Source organism: Anopheles arabiensis, chromosome 2 (genome assembly GCF_016920715.1).
Source record: "Anopheles arabiensis isolate DONGOLA chromosome 2, AaraD3, whole genome shotgun sequence".
In the NCBI taxonomy this organism is placed as follows: Eukaryota; Metazoa; Arthropoda; class Insecta; order Diptera; family Culicidae; genus Anopheles; species Anopheles arabiensis.
In genome coordinates, this window is record NC_053517.1 from 10,705,971 (window position 1) to 10,723,413 (window position 17,443).

Consider the following 17,443-nt stretch of genomic DNA (forward strand, 5'->3'; position numbering starts at 1 on the left):
TGATTGGCCCCGGGGCAAAGCGTTTGGATGGGAAGCTTTTAGGGAGAAATTAAACCTGTTATCAGGTAATATTTTTTTTTTACTTTTGGGAAAAGCTAATTTAAGGTGTCAAAATTGGCCTGCGAGGAACAGTCTTGCTTGTTCAAAAAAAAAAAAAAAAAAAAAAGAAAAAAAAAACAGAAGGATCATGCTAAATTAATGTGAAGCGATGGTGGGTTATTATAGCAGGTGGAAAAGGCTTATTAAATGCGGGTAAAGTGTGCCGGTGATTTAAATGACGTTTGATTATCTTTCCCCAACCCTTAGCAGCTCGGACACTTGACTGTGCCGCATGGTCGAGCCGCCCATCGAGTTCATTATAATCGAAGCTCGATCGTAGCGACACTCTATTGTGTGAATAAACTGTGCGTGCTGATGATGATGTGAGTGTGTGTGTATGTCAATGACTCATTGATAGGCTCTATTCGAATAAATTACCCTGTACAGTGTACAGTGTACCAGCGGGGGTAAAAACATAAAAGAAGAGAAATGAAAGGCAAAACATGAAGAAAAAAAACCACACGGAACCACCCTTGCCGGGCGTGATTCACGAGCTCGCGGTCAATTTACTCGTTGGCACCCATCACCGAATTGGTGGTCATTTCCTGTCCATCGTTGCTCCCCTCTCATCTCTCCCCTCTCCCCTTACGCCCTCACCACTTGGAGTGGATGCGTGGCACGTAATCATCGATAGTCGTAATTTTTCTGCTAGTCGTGAAATGAATATTCATCATCGGTCAACGGGCGCGAACTGTTTCTCCCGTCTGTGTCTCTGTGTGTGTGTGTGTGTATGTATGAGAGTGTCTGTGACCGTTTGCTGGAACGATGAACCGCCGGAAATGGACCGACGATGATGATGAACCGAGGCGCGCATATCCTGCGGCTAGCAGGACTGCGATATTCAGATGATTGAGCCGGCACGGGCTCGGGGTTTCTCGGGCCACCGGGCACGGTTTGGATGGGCTGGACGATAAATTAGATTTTTATTCGATTACCTTTTCAAGAGGGCGACCGGGTCCGAGCTGGGTGTGGGTTTAAGATTCGGGGGAGTTTATTTTTTTGTTTGTTTGTTCGGTTTGGTTCACTCTTCGGGACCACTCTACACAGGCACGTAATTTGCGGGAGTTGACGAGATCGTTTACTTGTTGACATTTTGCCAAGAAAAAAAAAACATAATAATAACGGTATGATGTGATTTTCATTAAAGTGTGCACCGTGACGACTCATGTGACAGATTGGCCGGGTCGGGTAATTGGGGTGATTGGCCAACTGTCTAAAATAGCGCCACTGGGTATGGGGAATCATGCCGGGCGGGCTGTTTGTCAATCAGTGAAGTGTATGTATTTATTTAGCTTGATTGTATTGGCCCGGTGATATTGGGACGAGCCTCGCTTGGTGTAGCAATTTGGTACGATATAGCGTTGGTGGATCTTTATCTTGTTCTTTCAATCTGTTTTGCTTTATTTTTGTTCTTGTACCAAATGACCAAACGTTCAGTGACCGATGGAGACGCCTAGTACCTCACGTAGAAGCTTTGAGAAAGGCTTCCGATTGAATCACTTTCACAACCACCGATTTATTCAAACGGACCCATTAGAAACTTTCAGCTCACCAATGAAAGCCTGCTAATCAATTACGAGCAGTGCATGACCGACCGGGTGGGCTCGTACGGCCAGCGGCACCGGTTAGCCGGGCCGAACCTCTGCGCTCATGATCACGGTTTAATGCGCACGCATCGTTATTATGAGCTAAATTACTTTACGACGGCTTGATGGGTCGGAGCCTGCGTGCGATGGGATTAAATTTTCCGCTCAACTGCATTAAATAATAAGCACGCTCAATCTCGATCCGACCAATTAGCTTTTAATCCCAGCAATTGCCGAACGGTTCATCCCGGCCCTGGGGCCGAATAAGGGAGACGGGTGGCTTGAGCTCAGGTTTAATATGCAGCTATTTTTTTAACACCTTTTGCTTCTGTGCCTCATCCCCCCCCCCTTCCCAAACTCGAGTACACTCCACTCTGGAGAGGAATTGGATTTGGGCTCAGCAGTCTCGTGTCATAAAAATGATGGCCGAAGGAACGAACACAACCAAATCTTCTGCAAAAGTGGCGCAGGAAAAACAAAGAGTACAAATGAAGTTGGCAGAGGCGTGAAAATGGTTTTTACGGGGCGGGAGAGCGCAGGTTTCCATTTCACTGCCCCGCTTTGGTGCTGCCGTTACTGGCGCTTCACACCGACCAATTATGCCATTAGTATTATCATCGGGCAAATGGCGAGACATAAAGCAACATTCATTGGCCTTTGCCGGGTGGGAGGATTTTTGTTTTGCAATCCGTTTCGACGGCCCTGGTGGCCAGATTTTTATGCTCAATATTCCCCTAGACGACCCTTTTGCGATTGCACCGATCTTGTCCAGTGGCCGGGCGTCAGTGCCCTTGGCACCCCGTTGGCGCTACGCTCAATTTCGTTCTTCTGGTCGGCCGCTGACACTGCCTGATTTCCATTTCGTGCTGGGAAATGGGTAGGAAAATTCATAGAACGGATAGGACAGCAAAAAAAAACCAGATGGAATGATCCAATGTGCGGCAAAACAAAAACACACTTTCGGGCACGGGATGGCTCATCGGGTGCTCATCAGTGCGGCCCCTCGAGCGAGCTGCGGTGGCGAGGAAAATCGTAAAAATAAATTACTCCACTCGTAAACATAAAAACACACATTTGCACATTTGTAATACTATAAAAGCTAATAATGCTGCTGGTGGTGGTGGTAGTGTTGAGGGCGGTGGTTCGGCAAGGCAACGCCGTGGGATATTACCAATCGGGCGATCTGACTTACTCACGTCCCGCCGTCGGATTGGGAAGCGAGCGATCCCACCGCACGATCGGAAGGAAGTTGGCGCCAATATTTTACGCGTAGCCAGCAGCGACAACCTTCTCCCGGTGTGTGTGTGTGTGTGTGTGTGTGTGTGTGTGTGTGTGTGTGTGTGTGTGTGTGTGTGTGTGTGTGTGTGTGTGTGTGTGTTTGCCACCTTAATGTATCATCATTTACGTACCATAGCTTACGAACCATCTCGAACCACGGAACCATCGAAACATTGACCGTGAATAGGGAAAATCTCGTGCCGCGTGCGAAAGTCGCTTTTCCGAATTCGAGGCGCAAAGGGGGAGAAAAATTGATTGCCGTTCCATTTGTTTTGGCTGTGGGAAGCCATTATTTTCACGTGTCTGTTCGGGTGTCTATTTTTGTTGTTTGAGGGTATTGTTGTCGTCAATTTTGTTGCTGTAGTTGTTTGCCTGCGCTTCGACTCCTTCACAGGGCGTGCGGTCGTTTTTAAAATTGATCCATATTTCGCGGCCCGCGTAGAAGTGAGAAATAAATGAAATAAAATTTTAACTTCCCCAATAACGGATCGTTATCCGTTTGTCGTTTTATCGTTTGTTTTCGCCCGGCCCATCCTCTCCAGGGTGCGCCACCATTTGGCTTCGCGTCGTGCTTGGTTCGTTATCGGAACCGTGTCATCCGAAGCGTTTGTGGCGCGGTCGTTTTTTTGTGTTTGCTGCTCTATATTGCCAACGGAAAAGCTTTATCTTTTGCGTTTCACCTTTTTTTGTGTGTTCATTTGCTCGCTTACGCTCAATGGTTTCAAACGGCGCTGGTGAATGGTTTTATTCGGTTCATCGAGAAATGGCAGACGAAACGAATAAAATGGAAAATAAAAGTCCAAGTTCAGTTGAGCCAGAGAAAAAAAGTAAAAAAAAAACACACAACCCACCCACTCCCAGCAAACTCGTAGGTCGTTCAATTCGCCGCGGGTGAAGGTGTACTTGAGAAGCGCTGTGTGTGAACGCGCGCGCGCGTTTTTTTTGGTACCGTTCGCCGATGCCCAAACGATCGGAAAAGCGGGCGGTCATTAAAAAAATAGTCCACTAAATTTGCACCTAATTCAGCGCGAGAGTGAATATAAATTTTATGGCAGGAGCTTATGGTAGAGTGTGTGCTTTTTTTGTGGGTTGTTGCCTGCCTGCCCTTTGCTAACAACTGCCGGGCGCATTTATGGCACCCAAATTCGATTGCCGCGAAACTGAAGTGCGGTGTCCGTGTGGGGTGGGAATGGCTGCGATGGTGGATGTGGTGGGAGTGTTTTGTTCAAAAAGGGAGAGAAAAAAAAACTAAATGCAAAACAGTCGAATAAAAAGAGAGAATAATTTGCATCTCGAAACGAGCCCGAGTTCAATCGGTTTAACTAGTCTTTTGGATAGCGTCGCACTTTGGCGACGATGTAACCGATCGGTGAGTGGTTTCGGTTTAATGAAGAGGTTATCGAAAGTATACTATGAAACGATGGCGAAAGAGAGAGAGAGAGAGAGAGAGAGAGAGAGAGTGTGTGGTATAGATAGAAAATGGATACAGTAGATGATTAGTTAATGTTAAATAGTAAAAAAGCCACATCAGCTTGAACGAGGCTCGGTGCAACGTGAAAACGTTGTAGGATTCTTATAAGAAAAAGATGCATCAGCTTAATTTTCTATTAAGGAACGAGATACATTGTACCTTTCAAGCAATCGTTTTCGGGGAACGGAATCAAACGTCGCTGGAAGGCCAGAGGATAGGTCTCTCAAGCACCAAAAGGATGGCGCGTGTATTTCATTGCATTGTGCCTGTCTGCAGGGAGCTTGTTCCCCGAATCGTATTTTCATGGAAGGAAGAATCCATGCTTAGAAACGATACACTCACGAGCGTGTACGGCAATTCAAAGAAACTTTCTAGCTTTTGCTACACAAAAGAGTTACAAGTTGCTTTAGCAAATTGTTTATACACTTTTTTGTGCCATCTTTTGTTGACAAAAAAAAAAAACACAAAATTTGCCTCACCTTCGCGCGATATATTGAGCCAACGGAACACAAGGGCCTTAAATTGCGCGCGTTATCGAACTGTTGCGAGGTTGATAATTTGCAACCATAGGCTAAAATCTCTTTCCACCAGCAAGGGCAACATTTATCGGTGCTTTGAGGTTTGAAATGTCACAACATCGACGCTTATCAAAGCCACATTTTCCGAGCGCGGTATAATGAAATAAATTGTTCAAAATTATATCTATTTCTGATGCCCCATGTGCTCCGGTCTGTGGGCTTTGCGGTCCACCCGTCATCCCAGTGGAGCTAGAGCCCATGTGTGTGCCAATAATGAACCCCACGTCAAATGGCCGTAAGCAGCGGTATCGGTTGCTGATCGGTTGATAAAAACCCCGGTTACCCACGGGGCCCGGGGCCAAGGCACAGGACGACGCATGCATAAATTTATTAAGCTGTACGTTTGTGCTGTTAAAATCGGGACGCGTGCAGTCCCAGGGTTTTCCCCGGCAACCAAATGACCCACCGTTATGAGTGCGTTTCTGTGGGGCCATTGTGATAAGGGATTTGCACACCGAAGCTTCTCTCTCTCTCTCTCTCTCTCTCGTTTGCCCTTTCTTGTTGTTCGTGTACGGTGTTGAGTTATTTTTTGTGGCTCATTAAACTGACAGCGACTTTGCGTGACGCCGTCATGGGAAATGGCAGAGGGGAAAAAACAAATCGATAAACAGCGAAACGCAATATTGGCGCATTACTCCGATTGCTGCGATAGAGGCGTAATCTGATTAAGTTTCAATAAATTTACAGGGCTTAGCGTGTACAGGAGGAGGAGAAAGAGGAGGAGGAGGAGGAGGAGGTTGTCATGCGCTATCGTACTATTATTAGTACTATTAAAAGCGTCCCGGTTGTACGCGCCACTCTCGTCGACGGTTCGCTTCGATCATCATTTAACCCGATCGAAAGCTTAAGAACCGTTTCGATACCGTACATAAGCGAGTACCTACAATCCGTGGCTGGGAGCCATGTTGCCTTTCCACTCCACTGTCCTGCCCTGTGAGGATGCCTTCGCAATCGCTCCGGGATCATAATTTACCCAGCACTGTGCCGGTGCCATTGTTCGTTCTTGTTATTATTTTTTTGGTTTGTGTTTTGTTCTGTTTTCGATTGCCACTAATGGGAGATGGAAATCGCGCTGCTGCTGCTGCTGCTGCTGCCCAGTAGCTAGACGCGCGGATTCGTGTCAATAGTACGTTAAGGGTCGGGCTGGTTGGGAAATCATATTCCGCAGTACGCGGTCGAACGGATCGCAATATTGTAAATATGTCTGTGTGTGTGTGTGGGGTGGGGTGAGTTGTGTATTATTTATGACCGAACGGTACCACTTTCCCCCGCTCCGGTTAGTGCTTAAGCTTCAGCCAACGGGTGCGATGAAAAATTGAGAAAGAAAAATAAAATCTTTGTAGGGTTTGTAGTTTCGACATGGAGCGCGAACAGAAAAGGTGTACTATAGGTTGCGCAAAAAAAATTGATCCAGCACACACACACACACACACACCTTCCTACAGTATGCCCTTACGCCATAAAAAAGAAAACATAACATAAACCAAAAAATCGACATGGCGTAATTAAACGGACGAAACAAAAACAAAGGAAAGAAATAAAAAAAAAAACACACTTTACCTGCGAATGTACTTTAGTAACGAAGTTAAATAATTTAACCCGCTCCAAACACGTCCGTGCTCCTACCGCACGCTAGCGGGGCTGGTGGCATGACGCAAGCGGTGCCGCACCCGAGACATTTTATTTTACCGAATTATTGAATAATTAATCACGCTGCTAATAATAAATAATTCGGATTATTCAACTATTTCTGTTCGGCCCAGTTGGCACCGGTGGGAAGCGAGAGAAAGAGAGAACTAGGAGAATTTGGGTGCGATGGTAGGCGCCAGCCAACAAACTGGCGGCTTATGGCGGCTACCACCCCACGCAACGGGGCCTGCGGAGGTCGCGTTTGAACCCACAATCCAGCGCACGGGCAGATTTGCGCACACATTTGCGCTCTTAGTCAAACCGGTGAGCATGGAAACGGAATCGGCTATTGAATCGCGCTTTGGTGGGTGGTGGCAGGGCGGGAGGGCTGGTTGAAAGCGTACATACATATTTGGCGAATTATAATTATCCGTTTATTTGATTAGCAATCGATTCACCGCGCTTGCGAGCGTACCGGGTGAGATAATGTGATTTTTTGTTTATTTATCTGCAAGCAGTGTGTGTGTGTGTGTGTGCGCGGTCGTGACACAGGCGTGTGCGTGTGTGAAACCTGAGGTTGGTTGTTTGGTTTGGCAGAGTATATCGCTAGCTGCAGTGCGTTTGAAGTGGGCACCCAGCTGGCAGACGGGTTAGTCGGTGCGTGTGTGTGTGAGGATACATTTAATGATGTTCTAGATATGCTGAATGTGGCTAGGGTACAGCCGTGTACGTGTTTAATGAGCTACTCTGTCAAATGTGTAGTGTTTTTGTTTGGTTTTCTTTGCTTTCGCAATGGCACACATACACACTCTCCGCATGCGTTCGTTTGATCAACACGGGTTCAATGTTATTGCAAACATTGATTTCGGGATGGGGTAGCGGGGATTAGGGGTTTTTAGGGTTAGGAGTTGGTGAGACGGACTTCCTCCCTTTCGTTTGCTGCACCATAAGCGACAGTGCTTTGCACTGCAATGCAATAAAGGGTGTACAAGCAAAAAACTCAAGCGCCTGCCGAGATGAGACAATGATTGTGGCAGAGAGCGAGAGAGAGAGAGAGAGAGAGAGAGAGAGAGAGAGAGAAAGAGAAAAAGGGCAGTGTTTGGGGAATGGGTCACTTTGTTGCCCGAGTGTTTGTTGCGTTCAGCCCTTTGGTACACTAAAGCGTTGGAGCTGCGATTGCCCTTTGTTTGGATGGAGTTTTTACGTCTGCGGTTTTTGTAACTCCAGTAGGATAAAGTGTTTAAGCAGGACGATAGTGACGAGCCGCTTAGAAGAGAACTGTTTTTAAGGGAAGACATTTTGTGCCCGAAAGTATTGCCAGTTGAAGGTGCCCGTTATTATGCGATGAATATGGGCACAATATTTTCCATGGTAGTGAAAGCATTTTAATTTGTTTCGAAATTGCAAGAACACTGTTACCGATTCGTGTTCAATCAATAGGTAACTATGCAATTGCATTGGCCAATATAATTCACGGAATAGTGATGCATCTCATTCCCTCCAGAGCTTAATTCATTAGGACTTTACTATATCCTATACTGTACTATTCATTCAACAATATTTCGCCAAAGCTCGCCACAAACGCTGCCGGTGTACACACCCACCAGAAGCAGCCTTTGCTGGCTAGAAACAATAGGGGCAGCTTATTTACCATGCCAGCTTAAGGTATAATCTACTTCTCAGCACCATTGTCCACGGCTAAGCGAACACCCCGCAGGAGGCGCTTTGAAGCTGTACAAACTAGAAAACCCGGATCCGCGGCAAAATATTCTCTTGTTCGGCAAAATATTCTCTATGGAGTTTTCCGACCAGCACCTGGACGCGTGGACGCAAAATCCTCCCAAACGGCTCACCATTAAAACCTTTCCAAAGCTTCCCTCTAGGGATTAAATCTAATACAATATAATGGTATTAATTAAGATTAAACCACTCTTTACAACTACCCCGTCGCTGGGTAGTTGGCCAGCCGAGCGTTGTTGTCTCGAGCAAGTGCAAACCATCTGCACTGTCGCGCGCGGATGTGTGTGTGTGTGTGTGTGTGTGTGTGTGTGCCTGTGCTATCAATCCTCTTGCTTTCTCGCGCTCTCAGCTTCATCCAGGAAAAAAAAACTCCAGTTTTCCCAGTGTATAATTTCTTCGCTGCTCAATCACAATACCCGGCAGCAACTACGCCTGTTGGCGGAAGTGTTAACGAGCTGCCTGTCCGAGCCGGTACCATCCACTTACGCTGGCCCGTTTTGTGCTCCAGTGCTAGATGGAGCTCTCTTCTCTCTCTATGACGGCGCGAGGCAGAGAGAGATTGCGAGGGGAAACTTTTGTAAAATTTCATTACAGCTACACCGGTTCGTGCAATGCATCTTGGCCCTTGAATGCTAGTGGGCTCGTTTTCACTGCTGGCGATGCAGAAAGACAAAATAGGCGTCCCCGCGCGAAGTGGCATCAGAGATCTTGCTGGGAAATGTTAAAATTGTAGTTGAACAGCCGAGGTAAGAGATTCCTATGCCGCGTAGTGCGCGAATGTGCTCAAGCTATGAAACCAGGTCGTGAACAACGCGAACTACTCCACCTTTAACAGAAGAAAAAAATCATATCTGCTGTCCGATACAATGCTCTTGTGGGCATATGGTATGCCACACAAACCGAGTGAACAAAAATCCACAGCGTTTCAGTTGAACTCGACGACTGCAACCATCAGTCTGAATGGAACTCGCCTGAGGTGTGATTTATTACGTTTATTGCATTGAAAAGCATGCGGCATGAACGTGTCAAAGCTTTTGCGGTGTGACAGGGGTGGGTAAAATAGCGCGATGATGATGTAGAGTAGATATGTTGGCCCGGTGAGCGCCATCGTTATCCCGCTGCATGTTATACAAGCAAGATGTAGTGTTTGAGTCTTGTTTTGTTCCAGCTAACTAACCGCATTGCTACGTTCTGATGCGCTTTTGCTCAGCTAGTGAGGTACTTTCTTTGCTGTCAACGGCTGTAAACCGCTCAAGTGCCTGTGCTGCAATGTATGACGCCCGGAATCAACCATCGGAGCAGTCGCTCTTACCTGTCTGCTTTTCTGCCGCCTTGAGGGTGTACGCCTGCAGCAGGATGGGTTCGCTGCGGCCGCGCATGTTCGTGGCGTAGATGACGATCTTGAGCAGCAGCCCGGCGTCCAGCCCGTTCACGGTGAAGATTGGCAGCTTGGAGGACACGTTGGCGAGCAGGGCGTGCGACTGCAGGTCGTAGATTTCCATCACGAACCACTGCCGTTGGCCACCGTCGAAGCCTGGGGGGAAGTGAGAAATGGAGAAATAGAAAAGGGTGAGAATACAAAAGATGCATTCTGACCGAGAGATGGTACGTCAGGCTTGTACGTAATCCCTGAAATAGGAGATTGGGCGTATCGAAAAAACACACAGTCACACGCACAAGCTGCTGGTTGGAAATGAATTTAATGACCAAATGAAATGGTTCGTTTCACTCGGCTGTAAAAAGCTAGTCTTCCTAGTTGTTTGTCGGCCCCAAGGCCGTGCCGGCTATTCAATAAATCCATTGCTTCTGGCACACCGCCTGCCGCATGAACAACCGCACTACGCGTGTGTTTTTGTGATGAGCTGTCATTTTGAGGTTCTGTTTTGTAACGTATCAATTTGCTCGCCCGCGCAAGTGAACCAAAAAAGGGGGCAAACGGTTGACTCGTGAGAGCAATGTTATTTTGCTTTCCCCTCGCTGCACTCCCATGTACGCCCATGGCCGCATGCAAACAGCCAGCTGCTTCGGGCGGACGGATTATTGTGACGGTATCTGTAACAATGTTGTTGTAGCCCGCATAATGGCCCGCGATTGAGCACAGGGCTTTGCAACAATGAACCGGAGCTAACTGTTTTTTTTTTGCCTTCGAATCATACAAAAAGTGCAATGCAAATGCATTTAGATGCGGGAGTGTTTTTGAGCGTTTTTTGTTTGCTTTTGTTTTGTGCCACTCAACCATGTGATACAATGTTACCGTGCTGTTTCAAGTTTTTGTTCCATTTCGAATCCGTTTCCACGTCCCAATTGCGTGTACAGCTAGGGAGCTGATTCAATATGTATGGAGTTTACAGTGGATCAGCTGTACTGGATTTTGTTCACTGGTGTGATTTGAAAGTTAAAGTGTTTTTAATTTGGTTTTAGCATACAAAAAGGGCACAAAAAGCAATGATATTGATCATCATATTCAGAGGATTTGCTAAAGAAGTTACAGTCAATTCTAAAATTGTGTTACTACACCGATCACCATCAGTTGCTGATTGGTTGTTAAAGGTACGCAACCAACTGATAAGTCTTTGCAGGATAAATAATATAACACAAATGAACAATTAATTAAAACAAAAATGAACAATTTTGCTGTCATGGGTGTACCTTCACCCGCACTGAAATGGTGAAATTGCGCTTCAAATAATAGTAGCCCATAAATTAGCAGCCAAAATGTATGTGCTTGATCAGTTGAACACCGCGATAGCCAAAACATTGAAGCAACTTCGTTCAGAAGCGTCAAAGCGATCAAAGAACGGCACTCCGTAGGCTCTAAAACGGACTCTGTGCGGCAGTTTGTGGACGTTTTGTAAGCCTGTACCTTGCAGCTATAACATCTTGCCACTATTAGACAACAATCGGAGCATCGACAGCAAGCCCGGTTCCGAATGGCCACAAGAAGCGCCAAAGGACGCTGAAGATGAAGACTAAGGAAAAATGCGGCTACATCGCTGCGTGCGCTTGGCTGGGAAGTGGATGTAACCTGCTGTTGGATTTTGGCTTTAAACATTAATATTACGAATATGAATTCTAATAAGAAAACACATACGAATTAGAAGGAACTAAACCATAGGATATAGATAAAACTACTTGACTAATTGGAGCATGCATGAAATGAACTGCTCGAACTACACGAATGAACTTTGTAATGAATTATGTAATGAACTATAGGACAAACGAATACACAGTTGCAAACAGACCGGCGTGCACTCTTCTAAGGTGCACTCTTCTCATTCTCATCGAATTTATACTAAGCTTATATCACAATCCAGCACTTTAGTGTAAATAATTCACATTTTTCACAAACAGTGAAACAGTGTCTGCAAAAGATGTACTCCAACAACTTTGTCGCGAAAACTGAGGAGGAATTGATAATAATCGAAGGTAGAACTTTAACACATCCCTGAAAAAAGTCCATTTGTTCAATGCGGTTCTTATTATCAAATTGACGATGTTTATGATTATTAAAAATAATTGTTTTGACTCTGTTTTGGCTACGAAAATGGTATTTATGTTGGGGTAAATGTCTCTCATTTCGTACACACGTGAAACACTTACACGTATACTCAACACAGTACTGTCCTCTTAATTAAAAAAAGGAAATAATCCGTTTTTTTCATCCTGCACACTACTTGTTTTGTTTCCCTTTTCTCGTTTCCTTTCTCTTGGTACAGCATTAACCAAACCGTCCAGCAAGCGCACGGCTTACCACTGAGTCAGCTGAGTATCGTGCTTGCCTGCATTGGGTATCGTTACTCTAAACTCGTAACAAAATGGCTGCTGTGCAGCGAGGAAGGGTGAAGGTTCGACTTGGTGGCATTCTAGACGTTAATTTTATTTGTTGAATTCCAGCGCACAACAAACCCACCCCGCAAACAAGGGAACGAAGTAGGGGGCACCGTTGCATCCTTCAGCCATCCACCAGTGGGTGGATGAGAGCGCTGTAAAGAGTTTGTGGTAATTCGATGACTTTACAGTAAATTAAAACTGTCATGAGATGCGACGTTTGAATGCGATATTCGCACAGTGCAGTGTGCGGCCCCGGGCGCTTGTGGGGCGAGCCATAGTTTTTTTTTCATACAGCAGCCCCAGGGCACTATCCGGGCTCCTTTCTTGTGCTGTGCTGTGTGCTGCACTTGTGAATCCGCGCGACTAGGCATTGGTTTGGGGCCTGAGGCGAAGCGAAGAAGCACCGGTGGAAGACAAACATCGTGTCTGGGATCGCTTAAGGATTCGTTCACTTCCTCGGAACGTATTTCGAGGTGGATGAAAAGTTCAGGTAGTTCACAGGTATGGCAACGTCAAGACCAGCAGCAGCAGCAGCCAAGAACTTTGAACCACTTTAATGATGTGCCGCCATCATTTAGCTGGTTGAGGTTTCTGGCGCTGCTTTTCGGTGTTGGTTTGCTTCTTGCTTTTGGGTGGGTTCGGGTTTCTTCTTTACTTCGGGTGTGTGTGTGTGTATGGACAACTTGGCTGGGCGTCGCCGGTAGGAGGTAACAAGTCGGTAATGGTATTTGAGGAACGTTTGGAGCGAAGTTTATGTGGGTTGCTGTGCAGGAGCAGCAGGAGCAGGAGCAAGAGCTGGTGTAGCAGGAGCAGTGAACGGCGAGTGTTTCCCGTTTACATGCACCCTTTAGCCCATGAAGGGTTTGGGTTTTCGAGCGATGCTTGCCCTGCAATGGACGCCGCCCATTTCCATGCCGGTGGCTGATAAGGAATGTGAAAATTTAATTTAGCAAGCAATGAGTGTGTATGTTTGTGAGAGCATATTTGGCTGCCGGTGCAGGAGGACAGATGTAACGGGACAAATGCTTTAAAAGCTAGTTGAAAGTTACGCTTAACGGCCGATGAGTAGACATCGTTAACGCCGCGAAAGAGCAATTTTTAATGGAAAATTGCATTGAATTTTTCCTGTTATATTGAATACTTCATTGCTTTCAGAGTGGATTTATAAAATTTAGCTATAACCTGCTCAGTAGAAAACAACGCTCTAATGGGTGCCACATTGCTTCGGCGAACTGAATCACCGCTCGGGCGGTGGTCTGCGTGTTTCCAATATCGAGTGGAGCGTTTGGGCATTTATTCCCCTGCACATGTTTACACCCGGGCTACAGCAATTACCAGGAAGCTAATGTGTGCCCCGACCAGGTTGCCCAATCCCCTCCCCGCCCCCCTCTTCGCCACGGGGTATGCAAAAGTGTATACGAAGAAATTTTCCGCCAAACCCACGGAGGCCATGGCAATCAATCGAGGGAATCGGTTTTATTGCACCATTAGGCACCTGCACCCCGTGCGGAGAAATAGCGGACAGCGTTCATTGCTGCCCTTTGCCAGCACGGGCAGGAGGTGAAGAAGCAGGCTCGGTCAGCTATCGAGAAGGGAGAAGGCCACACTGCCCGTAATGGTGGACGCGTGCGCCAACCGAAAGGTTGAACCATAAAGAGAAAGAGTTGCCACCCTTGGGAGTAACGGGCGTTAATTCCTCGCCATCGACATTCGTCGTGATGGATGGCTTCGGTCGCTAATGGTACGCACCGAAGCTCAACACGTTACCCTTCCCTCCTTGGTGAGTTTCATTGGTGACTCTAAGAATTGTACTGGTGTGCTTTCTGGTCCGTTCCTTCCCGACAGTCGGGGGGAAACATTGGACTGGAGGTTCTAAAAATCTAATCGCAGGATCCAACATCCAACACAGCCATCCAAAAGTGAAAGAATAAGAGAGAGACAGAGAGAGAGAGAGATAGAGAGAGAGAGAGTGAGAGCACCATCCCACACCGTAGTTCGTTATCGCTCGTTCGTGGATCGGGCGACGCCTTCGGGAGTTTCGTTTTGGTTGCGTGCGCTCAACGTATCGTTTGCCGCGTTTCGTCGGGCGCTCCCCGGGTTCTGCCTACCGCACTGCCAACAAGGATTCGAATGTAATCGGCCAGCGGGACACAATTCGTAGCCGGTGACTCGGTGGCACTTCAACACCTCGGCCACTTCACCAAAGTTATTTGCTGCTGGATCCCCTTCCAATGGTTCAAGCGACGGCACCATCATGCCACGGTCCACGGTCATGGTTTGCGATGGAAGTAATAAAAGTCCTTCTGGATCCATGGATAGCGTGTGTGTGTGTGTGTGTGCGTGTCGTACCTTTATTGGTTGCAGGTAGAGACGAGGCAGAGGTGGTTTGCCTTGCTTTTTTTTTTGCGCGCGACCTCGGTTTAAGGTTGCTCCAGTCGGTGGTGACCTAAGCCGGGTTAATTATGTGCGTGCGAGAGCGTGTGTGTGTGTGTGGTGTGAATGGAGGGGAGAGTCGTATTGATTAAAGTTAATTTCTCCTGTGACCTTGACAGCATGGCACGAGGTTTTTTTTCTTCATTTCGATGTAATGCCCACCAACAGAAGCCGGGTTATCGGATGGTGCGGCAAAACCTTAGTGTCCCACAATGGAAGTCACTGGGGCGATAGGTACGGGGCAACCCTTCAGCCATTCCCGTGCTCGCAAAACGGCTGAGCCCGTTCAAGCTTACCGCCCCGGGGCAGAGAAGGCATGTGTTTGACCTTTGCTCTCACCGCGAAGGGCAAAACATGTGTTAACGGGACGTGTTAATCGGGAAAATGGTAGGAATTTGGGAAGAACGTCGTCAAGATGGCTTGTTTGATTGTGGGTAGGGAACTACATGATTCGAGCGTGCCATTCCGGCTTAATGTCGTGTTCTATTTCTTTTACAACAAGCTACGTTGGAGCAAAAAGAAAAACCCTCAGAGCTCGTTAGTAATGAAAAGGACAACAATTTTTATTTGCAGTCGCACTCATCATACACACGATTGATGGAAACAAGTGAACATGCAAAACCGGGATGTACTTTTCAGTGTGTGTGGCTCTGGAGGCCAATGGACGTGTCCGCTCTGCCATGTCCAATCATAGATATCCATTGCAACTTAATTGAATGGCTTCCGCCCATACTACCCATCCGGTCGGTGCAAAATAAATGAATCAATGTAAAACATCGAGCCATCAACCATCGGCACCATCATCATCAACAACAACGACATCATCGTTTTCTGATTGATGCATTCCTGATGGTACCGCCTGATGCGGACGAATGGAGCAGTTCGCCTCAGGGCTTGACCGCACCATTCAAGACATGGCGACCGAGCTGGGCTGTGAGGTGTGGCCAGTGGCCAGCACCATTCCGATTCGATGTATAGTCATTCCGGACCGGTCCATTTCACCAACCTAAACCACTTCCTCGCAAGGACCTCCCATAGACCGGGGGTGCGCGCGTGTTTGGATGATGATGGTAAAGGTTCAGTTAATCCATTGTCCACACATAACACGATTCGGACGCGGGAGTGGCTCCGATAATGTGTGTGTGTGTGTGTGTGCAATAAACTGAAGCTGATGAGATAAACAAATGATGGTGAAATAATTACCTTCGGCACAGTCGACCTCCAGCGACTCGGACGTCTGGTTGACGAGCGAACAGTTGTACGGCATCTCGGGCTTGCCGGCCGCAATCAGATGAAACACGCACGGTTCCTTCTGCTGGCCGACCACATTGTCCGCCCAGCACATGATCGTACCGTAGTCGAGCTCCTAGAATGTCGGTGGGGGAGAGAAAGAGAGAGAGAGAGAGAGAGTTAGAGAGAACGCGGGTGTGTGGGCACATTAGTGGGACGATGAGTTCGATGGGAGACTGTGGGAGATGAAATAATAAATGCGTGATTTATGGGCGTTTCATTATGCTGACTGTTTAATAAGGACTGTCGCTATTGCTGCCATTGTTTTTGGCGAGTGGCATTATCGAGTGACTGGGAAAGGAGGGGGGGGGTGTGGGAAGAGGGATGGAACTAAAATGTCGGACGCAGTTTCGCACTGCCCGTGCCAGCCAGTGGTTTGTTGCTGGCGAACGAGCGTGAACAATAATCGCTTGCTGGTTTGTTTGGCCACCGAGGCCGGCAAGCGCCTCCCCCCCTCCCCCCCCGTAATTACTATCCTGCCACAATTCCGACAAAGCGTGTGCGGGCTGCGAGCTGGCTAGTGTGGTTATGATTTGCTGCCGCGAGGTCATGTTTACATGACAGAACTGTGCGCCGAGCTAGGCGGAGGAGTCGCTGGCCTATCTTAGGCGTAGCTCGCATTCGATCGCACCGGGAGCGTGTGTGTTTGCGTCCACTGGCTCGGATGCACACGGTGCCGCACATAATGTAATGCTGCACCAGCAGCCAGCCAACGCGTTCCGTTACGACTGGCCAGACAAAATATTTGTGTTTTGTGCCTGTGTGCTGTGTCGTACGGTTTTCGGTCGATGGGTTCCGCTCGCTTTTTGCAAACAGCACCCACTCGGCGGGAGGGTTTACTTTCAGGTGAATCACATACACGCGCAGCACAAACAGCAACTCATCGGCAACAAGCTGATCAAACAATGCACAGTGTCCAGCGTCGGCAGTTAATGTAGCGCCCGTGGGGCATCCAGGGCACCGAGCGAAGTTTATTCAGCGCGCTCTACACGCAACGCTACTACGAGGTGTGTGTGTGTGTGTGTGTGTGTGCTTTGTTTTGGTATGCGTTTAGAAAACATTGCCTGTAGACAAACAAAAACGCGAAACCACCCAAACAGTTGGAGTACTGCTCCCACTGGAAGGACACTCATCGCCGACACAACCATCAGTGCATCAGTAGGCGCGGGCATATTTGGAAAAGGGCCAACGCATGCATGGGGAGAATAGTGCCTGGTAAATCTATTAGTTTGATGGTTTGGTGTGTGTGCTTTCGAGTAAGTTGGCCATTTTTTGCACAAGTTAGAATAAGTGCTTTAGTTTACTTAATAGGGAAGGGATGAGTTACAGACAGCAGCGATGAATTAAACCGATTAATGTTACTGTTTACTTGACCTGCTTTTAACCGTAGCGTAGCCGTGCGATGTTCAGGTTGGAACCTTCCCATCAGCATGGATTAAACTGGATTTATGCGAAAGAAGTAGCAGCAGAACGCTAATATTATGATCAACCTGTTATTAAAAACAAAA

General features: G+C 47.3%; 1 protein-coding gene across 4 annotated transcripts in view; it reads right to left on the bottom strand.

Moving 5' to 3' along the window:
- LOC120894809 (hemicentin-1) overlaps nucleotides 1-17,443 on the bottom strand; it is a 186,170-nt gene that overhangs the window by 24,264 nt on the left and 144,463 nt on the right. For all 4 annotated transcript variants that reach the window (XM_040297639.1, XM_040297640.1, XM_040297641.1 and 1 more), the window contains exons 13-14: nucleotides 15,849-16,011; nucleotides 9,694-9,915 (exon numbers count right to left, since the gene is read on the bottom strand). In XM_040297639.1, the coding sequence (XP_040153573.1) occupies nucleotides 9,694-9,915; nucleotides 15,849-16,011 (385 nt within the window). The remainder of the gene's footprint in view (nucleotides 1-9,693; nucleotides 9,916-15,848; nucleotides 16,012-17,443) is intronic.